General features: G+C 37.2%; 3 protein-coding genes and 1 pseudogene across 3 annotated transcripts; 2 read left to right on the top strand and 2 right to left on the bottom strand.

Annotated features, from left to right (window-relative positions):
- On the top strand, positions 1 to 1,305 carry LOC132301019 (aspartic proteinase CDR1-like). The gene has a single exon (XM_059798316.1). The coding sequence runs from the start codon at positions 1 to 3 to the stop codon at positions 1,303 to 1,305; it is 1,305 nt and encodes a 434-aa protein (XP_059654299.1).
- A 1,209-nt stretch (positions 1,306 to 2,514) lies between these two features.
- On the top strand, positions 2,515 to 3,962 carry LOC132301018 (aspartic proteinase CDR1-like). Its single transcript, XM_059798315.1, has 4 exons — positions 2,515 to 2,685; positions 2,887 to 3,194; positions 3,281 to 3,508; positions 3,653 to 3,962. The coding sequence occupies exons 1-4, from the start codon at positions 2,515 to 2,517 to the stop codon at positions 3,960 to 3,962; spliced, it is 1,017 nt and encodes a 338-aa protein (XP_059654298.1).
- An 828-nt stretch (positions 3,963 to 4,790) lies between these two features.
- Positions 4,791 to 5,385, bottom strand: LOC132301017 (probable glutathione S-transferase; annotated as a pseudogene).
- A 1,409-nt stretch (positions 5,386 to 6,794) lies between these two features.
- LOC132298630 (glutathione transferase GST 23-like) lies at positions 6,795 to 7,901 on the bottom strand. The gene is made up of 2 exons (XM_059795031.1): positions 7,477 to 7,901; positions 6,795 to 7,157 (listed from the first exon to the last, which is right to left on the bottom strand). Exons 1-2 carry the CDS (start codon positions 7,789 to 7,791, stop codon positions 6,795 to 6,797), a joined length of 678 nt encoding a protein of 225 aa, XP_059651014.1. The 5' UTR covers positions 7,792 to 7,901.
- Between the last annotated feature and the right edge of the window lie 583 nt (positions 7,902 to 8,484).

Genomic DNA, 8,484 nt, shown 5'->3' with positions numbered 1-8,484 from the left:
ATGGGCATTTCTATAACATCGCATTCTCTTTTCCCCACTGCATTGGCAATCATAGTATCCATGATCTCTCTCATAGAAGCTTCCAGTGGCGGTTTTAGCGTGGATCTCATCCACCGAGACTCGCCAAAATCTCCATTCTACAATTCTTCCTTGACTCATTCACAACGAATAGCTGATGCTTTGCAACGTTCAATGAACCGTGTCAGCCATTTAATGTCAACTTCAGCCCCTCCAAAAGCAGCCTCAACGGCGATTATCCCTGGTATTGGAGAATACCTGGTGAAAATATCAATTGGGACACCACCTGTTGAAGCAATAGCCATTATTGACACTGGCAGCGATCTTATATGGACACAATGTGAGCCTTGTGACTATTGTTACAAGCAAAAATATCCTCTCTTTAATCCTAAGAACTCTTCAACATTCAAAAATGTTTCTTGTCATTCAAATTTATGCCAATCTCTTCAAAGGTGGTCCTGCCAAGCAGATAATGGAATTTGCCGGTATTTAATGATTTATGCCGATATGTCCATCAGTCTTGGTTTTATTGCCAATGATACTGTCACCTTAGGTTCCACCACTCGCTGGCCTCTATCTCTCCCCAAAATAGTTTTTGGGTGTGGACTTGACAATTATGGTATATTCAGTAAGTATGGTTCAGGTATAGTTGGCCTTGGAGGTGGACCACTTTCCCTTATTTCTCAGTTGGGTTCCTCTATTGGTGGCAAATTTTCTTACCATTTTGTTCCTCCCACTTCTCAACACTCTGGCAAATTGAATTTTGGTGAGGTGGTGTCCGGTACTGGGGTTGTTTCGACTCCAATAGTTCTGAAACCCCCCCTCTCCTTCTACCACTTGACATTGGAAGGAATTTCTGTGGGAAATGAAAGGTTGGACTTTTACAATTCTTCATTGTCATCGAATGCTTCTGGTTTTTCTGAGGGTAACATCATCATAGACTCGGGAACAACATTGACAATGCTTCCATCCGATCTTTACCTTCGGTTGGAATCATCAGTGAAAAAGGCAATTCCACTGGAACCTGTCAGTGGCCCTCAGCAACTCAACCTGTTGTGCTACAATGCTAAGGAAAATATCAATGCCCCCATTATCACAGCACATTTCAAAGGTGCAGATGTGAAGTTGAAACAACTGAACACTTTTGTTAAATTGAGCAAAAGTGCTGTGTGCTTTGCTTTTGCCCCGTCCACAAATGACTTTGGAGTTTTTGGTAATTTGGCACAGATTAATTACTTGGTAGGCTATGACCTCCAAAAGAAAACTGTGTCCTTCAAGCCCTGCTAGTTGTGACCAACGGTGATATCACTATTCCCTTTGTTTATGGCTCTCTGTATTGCTGTTCACAACATAGTATCAATTTGCTATATTTTTCTTGCAATATCTACAAGTCCAATTCTCTCTCCTCCAAAGAACTTCTTTCCCTTCAGTTCTTCTTCTACAAGTCCAATACTCTCTCCGCCATATATATCTTCTTTAAGTTTGTAGAACATTTGGCCAAAAAAGGTCAAATCACTACACAAATTTGAAAATTCAACCATTTTGAGTTCTCATTTGTTTGAAGATTTAAAAAAAAAAACTAATTTTTTTAAAGGAAGTCATGATACCTAATCGGCTAATCCATAGGCATAATAATATCCTCTCCTTGCATATATATAGAAAAACAGAGCAGATAATGTGAAGTGTAGTAATTATACAGCACTTGTATGTCTCATGATTTTAAGTTTTGTCCCTTTGCTTTATATATATATATATATATACTATTAATATAACCTCAAATGAGGAACTATCCTGAGAACATGTATGTGCATTTACTTTACCTTACCAAAAAAAGAAACATGTACTTGCATTATCATTTACTATTTATGAACAATTATTCAGCCTCTCAAGGTTCCTTTGCTTTTGGTATTAAATATTTATAGTGGCATGATCAAGATTATGTTTAGACAACCTGATTGAAAAAACGATTATGTTTTGACAGGATTTATGATTTGGGAAAAGGATATTGTCTATAAATATTTGGCTAAATGTTTGAACAAAACATTATGACTTTGGGAAAATTTGAATTAATTATCAAAACTAATATTTGGTTTACGCCAGATATAGTACTCATGTCAAATCTGACAAAGTAATTTAAGAACCAAAATTGTGGAATACATAAACCTAAAAATGGAGAAAAAGTATATCAAAGTGGAGTTAATAGCAAAAGTGAGCATAAAGAAGGATTTCCCGTAGTTTACATTAGGTTGGAAATTTCCAAATCTTTGCATTAGCTACTGCAACTTATGCACATTTCCTCGTAAAAAATTTCACTGATTTTTCATATCAATGAAAATCCATTCATCAAGTGAATAGATAAGAAATAAATTCTGCAAAAGACAATCACGAAAATGTGTCATGGGATCACATAATGCTGCAAAAACAACCTATTATACCTATAAATACTCTCTAGTCTCTTTCTTTACACACCAACCTTACTTGTTCATCTCTCAACTCATGGCCACTTCTGTAACATCCCATTCACTTTCCTCCATTGCATTAGTAAGCACAGTATCGATCATCTCTCTCTCAACATTCTCTCTCATAGAAGCTTCCAATTGCTTGTGGCCTAGCGGTACCAAGCCCTTACTTCCCAAAGGGAGGTCAGTGGTTCAAACCTCACTGGAGGTATGTGTGTGTGAGTACCAACTAGGGGAAAAAAAAAAAAAAAAATGTTTCCAATGGCGGTTTTAGCATGCACCAAAATCTCCATTCTACAATCCTTCCTTGACTTATTCACAACGCATAGCCTATGCTTTGCAACACTCAATGAACTGTCTCAGTCATTTCTTTACAACTTCAGTCCCTCCAAACGGAGCCTCAACCTAGATAATCACTGCTAACGGGGAATACCTGATGAAAATATCAAGTGGGACACCACCTGTTGAAGCATTAGCCATTGCTGATAGTGGCAGTGATCTTATATGGATACAATGTGAGCCTTGTAACGATTATTACATGCAAAAGGCTCCTCTCTTTAATCCTAAGAACTCTTTCACATTCAAAGAGGTTTCTTGTCATTCAAATCAATGCCATCCCTTGAAAGAACCTCTTGCCAAGCAGGTCATGGAAGTTGACAGTAGTCAATGTCACATGGCAATATGTCCTACAGTCATGGCGTTCTTGCCACCGATACTGTCACTTTAGGTTCCACCAAAGGCCGCCCTGTGTCCCTCCCCAAAATAGTTTTTGGGTGTGGACATGACAATGATGGTACATTCAGTATGAATGGTTCAGGCATTGCTGGCCTTGGTGGTGGACATGTTTCCCTTATTTCTCAATTGCGCTCTTCTATTGGCGGCAAATTTTCTTATTGTTTGGTTCCTTCCATTCCTCAGTTGTCAAAGTCTAGCAAATTGAATTTTGGTGACAATGGGGTGGTTTCAGGTGCTGGGGTTGTTTCTAATCCACTTGTTCCAAAACCCCCAGTCACCTTCTACTACTTAACATTGTAAGGAATTTCAATTGGGAATGAAAGGATGGACTTCTACAATTCTTCATTCCTATCAAATGCTTCCGGTTCTTCCGAGGAGGGTAACATCATCATAGACTCGGGAACAACATTGACAATTCTTCCACCTGATCTTTACCTTAGGTTAGAATCAGCAGTGAAAAAGGCAATTCCTCTAGAACATGTCGATGGCCCTGAGCAACTCAACTTGTGCTATATGACTGAGGAAGATATCGATCTTCCCATTATCACAGCACATTTCAAAGGTGCAGATGTGAAGTTGAATCCATTGAACACCTTTGTTAGAACTAGCGAAAGTGGTGTGTGCTTTGCTTTTGCCCAGTCTGAAAATGTTGCCATTTTTGGAAACTTGGCACAGATGAATTTCTTGGTAGGCGATGACCTCCAAAAGAAGACCGTGTCCTTTAAGCCTACTAGTTGTGGCCAACAGTGATATTGTTGCAATCTTTTTCTTTTCTTTTTGACCCCTCATACTCCTGTTTACTGCACAAAGTACTTCTTCTGATCTATATATTCTCCTACTTGTATGCTAATGATCATTTCTGCATATGAATTTTGTTTTCTTCATATATGTACACCTATTTCTATTTACACAGACAATCAAAATTTTAAAACTTAATTCAAGAAAATGTCTTTTCTTGATGCATACTGAATTGTATAGACAAAAAAATCTCAATATTGTAACTTCTCCATCCAACTGTTGGATGGTGTGGATGTAAGATTGTCCCCAGTTTCAAAACTTTGGGACTCGGAACAAAACCTGTTGGACTAGTGAAAGTGTGTCTGTGTGCTTGGCTTTTGCCCCAGGTCGAAATATTGGTATAGATGGATTTCATGGTAACTATTGCAAAGTACGCAAGGTTAAAAAAAATATTGATGAAAATAAGCTATATATATCATATGGTTAAAAAAAAGGGTAAATAGTACAAAATAAGCCAGATATTAAGCAATAGTGGGTTCAAAGGCCTGTTGCTAAGCCAACACATTTGAATATTTGTAATTATCCAAATTTGATTTGGTCACATTTTTTTAGAACAAAATTGAGTTTAAATTCAAATTTGGGATGAGATTTGTGCAAGTTTTGTTTGTTAATACTACGAAAGCAAAATCCCTCTGTTCTAATGATTCCAAGTACAATTATTCAAAAAAACTGCACGCACAGAAAACCTCACTTCTTGTTGTGAAGTGCTTCATTTGATCTTTATTGACAAGATTCTATGAACTTTGGAAGTTGATCACATACAAAGCTTCGCGAACTGGTTCATTTTGGTGCAGCCACTGCTTGGTACGCCTCAGGAATGGATTGGGGCTTGGTGATTAGCTTGTCATGAGGAGGCCAGTTTTCCTTGATAATTGGAAGGTCTGAAAAGTTGTGCATCCATGCTGATAATAATGGAAATTTCTCTTCATCTATCAATTTTAGACCAGTTACCTCTTCTACTGCACTTACTAAATTAGGCATGTAACCCATTGCAATATCTACAAGTCCACTACTCTCCCCTCCGAAGAACTTCTTTCCCTTCAGCACTTCTTCTATGAATTTTAGGTTCTCCGTGGCCGGTGCAATACCTTCCTCTTGCTCTTTCCCATAAGGATCTTCTGGCAACAAGGTGGGAGTTTGCTTCCATGTCTCCTCTATGTATTCAAGAATCACGAGCGATTCTGAGATGGGTTTTTCATTGTGTACAAGCACAGGCACCTTCTTTTAAACAGGGTTGTACTGGAGGAGTAAAGGTCTTGTTGGCAATATCTTCAAATATGGTTTCATATTCAATGCCCTTAAGTCTCAGTGCCAAAACAATCCTCAAAGCAAATGGACTTGACCATGTCGTGAAAAGTTTTACTTCTTCTGCCATTTTGGTTTGATAGGTAAAGTGTGATAGCTAAAGTCTTTTATAAGCACAATTTTCTTTTTCAATTTCCTTCTATTTATTTTTCCTTGGAATATGTTGCACCATTTTCTTCTTCTACTGCTAGTTGATTAAAGCTCTTGGCTTTAGCCAAGGTTCTTATTTTGACTAGTTGATTATAACATTTAGTCTGTCCAAAATGTTAGTTCATATGTTTCATTTGTTGATTATAACATACAGTATGTCCAACATGTTAGTTCATGTATGTTTCATTCCAACAAGTATTTAATTAAAGAGAGTGCAGGCCTCGACATAAACTTATTAGAGTTTGCATTTGGTATCTAATTATAATAGAGGAAGGCCATGAAATTATGCTCTGATTAACACTCGAAATTTGGATGTTAGCTGTTGTTTGTAGTCCTTGGAGAGATGCTCTTTAGACTCTCCCGTTGGCTGAGGACATCATTTGAATAGTTTTGCTCAGTTGTTGTTGTGTCTAGTGTCTTATCCTCACACAAACGGTCTTAAATTCATGAAAATGTGGGTTGTGTTAGATAGCTCAAAACTAACATAGAACACGTGTTTTACTCCCATAAACAAGAATAAAATCACAAGACAAAATTATAGTCTATTATGAATACTCGTAGTCTATTATGAAAACTCGCGACAAAGTCTCGTTGAATTGATTTGATTTTACGGCTGTGTTATTTTTGTGTTAAAAACAACTCTGATTCAAGAGAATGCTTTTTCTTGATGCATTCTTGGAACAGATGAATCTCTCGGTAGTCTTGGAACAGATGAAAGCATTCCTATAAACATGAATAAAATCACGAAGCAAAATTGTAGTCGATCCTAAATAGTTGCGACATAGTCTTGTTGATTTGATTTGATTTTGCAATTATGGTACCTAACAACCATGAGTGTGTTATTAAGATTTTGCTGGACTAGTGAAAGTGTCTGTTTGAAGCATTGCCTTTTATGATAACTTGGAACAGATGAATCTCTATTCAAAAGTACTGAAAGGTTACAAAGGAGAATGAAAATAACATATTTCTAGCATATGGGTTAAAGAATTAGTGCTAATATTACAAAAATAAGTCAGATATTAAGCAATGGTGGGTTCAAAGGCCTAGTGTTAACCAGATACATTTGAATATTTGATCATTTAGCCAGCTTTGATATGATCACATTTTTTGAGAACAAAATAAACTTTAAATACAAAATTGGGATGAGATTTGTTGATGATAGACTCATGCAAGTTTTGTTCATTATTCCCTGTGTTCTGATGATTCCAAATACAATTCTTCAAAACTGCACACACAGAAAAACATCACTTGGTGTTCTCCATTTGATCTCTTTTTAACAAGATTGTATAAACTTTGAAGGTTGATCACACTAGGGTTTTGTAAACTGGTTCATTTAGGAGCAGCCGCTGCTAGGTACGCCTCGCGAATGGCTTGGAACTTGGTGACTAGCTTGTCATGAGGAGGCCAGTTCTCCTCAATGATTGGATGGTCAGAAAAATTTTCCATCCATGCTGATAGCAATGGAAAGTTTTCTTCATCTATCAATTTTAGACCAGTTACCTCTTCTAGTACACTTACTAAGTTAGCCATCCAACCCAGTGTAAGATCTAAAAACCCGATACTCTCTCCTCCAAAGAACTTCTTTCCCTTCAGCTCTTCTTCTAGGAATTTCAGGTTCTCTATAGCAGGTGCAATAGCTTCCTCTTGCTCTTTCCCTTGCTTAAGAAATACTTGCCACACTGATGGCATAAGCTGCATTGGAGGTTTAAAAAACCAGTAAATGTTTGTATAATAGATGTTTTTAGCTATATCACTAAGCTATGAAACATGCGTATTTTTAATATATGAATGAAAGTAAATTGTTTGGATGAAAGTAAAATTAGAATAGAAACAGTGAAACATTACTGCTATTTTGATCGAAGGGCAGTCAATCAAGACATGAGTGGATCAAGTGCAGTATTGCATTTGACAGTCCACAAGCCTCAGTGTGATTCCGCACGTGAGGCTTGTGAGCTTTCAAATGTGGTGCAATACTGGTGTTGTAGACGTGTATGAGACAGTAATTAGTTACCTTATCGTCGGCAAATTTAGCCCAAAAACGCGCCATGGCTTTCTCATAAGGATCTTCTGGCAATAAGCTGGGAGTTTGCTTCCATGTCTCCTCTATGTATTCGAGAATTACGAGCGATTCTGAGATGGGTTTTTCATTGTGTATAAGCACAGGCACCTTCTTGTAAACAGGATTGTACTGGAGGAGTAAAGGGGTCTTATTGGCAATATCTTCAAATATGGTCTCATATTCTATGCCCTTAAGTTTCAGTGCCCAAACAATTCTCAAAGCAAATGGACTTGACCATGTCCTGAAAAGCTTCACTTCTTCTTCCATTTATGGTTTGATACCCTAACTTTGATAGCTAAAGTCCTTTATAAACACAATATTTTTTTTTTTCAATTTTCTTTTATTTATTTTTTCTTGGAATATGTTGCACAATGTGTTATTTCATATATGCTTAATTATAACAATTTTTTTTATTAGGCACCAAGGGAGAACAAGGACAAATATGAAAAGATACCAAATGAAAGAGTTTATGTGGAAATATATGAAGAGATTGCAGGTAGGGATGTCAATTTTTACCGCCCCGCCGGGGCTCCACCCCGTCCCGCCCCATTAATAATGGATATGGGAACACTTTTTATACCGTTGGGGTGGACATGGACACAAATTTTGTACCCGTTGTGGGTCACGGGGCGGGTAAGGGTTTAGTACACATATCATAGGGGCCTCGCCCCGCCCCACCCCGCTAAGCATATAACTATATTATATATATATATATATAATATTAATAACTTATTTTAGCAGCTTACCGAGTTGCTCATCTCTTACATCCTAATTTGGGATGTAAACTTGGTATTAAATTTGTTTTTGTTTTGGTTATGGTGAAAGTTGAAGTTTAGAACTTTTTGTGATTTGGTTTTTATTTTTGTTAGGATACATAATTTCATTTATGTTGTGCCATTCCCAGGCTTTCCACATTTAAATAGCACGAGCTTAAGTTCCAAAACGTGGGAGAAAAAAATT

The sequence above is a fragment of the Cornus florida genome, unplaced genomic scaffold (assembly GCF_030987335.1).
Source record: "Cornus florida cultivar Cherokee Brave unplaced genomic scaffold, ASM3098733v1 CherokeeBrave_3.0.0_Hap2_Chr03, whole genome shotgun sequence".
NCBI classification, from domain to species: domain Eukaryota; kingdom Viridiplantae; phylum Streptophyta; class Magnoliopsida; order Cornales; family Cornaceae; genus Cornus; species Cornus florida.
Note: the sequence above shows the minus strand (reverse complement) of the source record. Positions and strands in the feature narration are given on the sequence as shown.

Bases quoted from the DNA above. Each gene is read 5' to 3' on its own strand.
- LOC132298630 (XM_059795031.1), bottom strand. From the start codon at position 7,791: ATGGAAGAAGAAGTGAAGCTTTTCAGGACATGGTCAAGTCCATTTGCT. The intron at 7,158-7,476 runs GTAACTAATTAC...CCTCCAATGCAG, and splicing joins CTAAATTTGCCGACGATAAG to CTTATGCCATCAGTGTGGCA.
- LOC132301019 (XM_059798316.1), top strand. From the start codon at position 1: ATGGGCATTTCTATAACATCGCATTCTCTTTTCCCCACTGCATTGGCA.
- LOC132301018 (XM_059798315.1), top strand. From the start codon at position 2,515: ATGGCCACTTCTGTAACATCCCATTCACTTTCCTCCATTGCATTAGTA. The intron at 2,686-2,886 runs GTATGTGTGTGT...GCCTCAACCTAG, and splicing joins TGGTTCAAACCTCACTGGAG to ATAATCACTGCTAACGGGGA. The intron at 3,195-3,280 runs GTCACTTTAGGT...TGGTACATTCAG, and splicing joins GCGTTCTTGCCACCGATACT to TATGAATGGTTCAGGCATTG.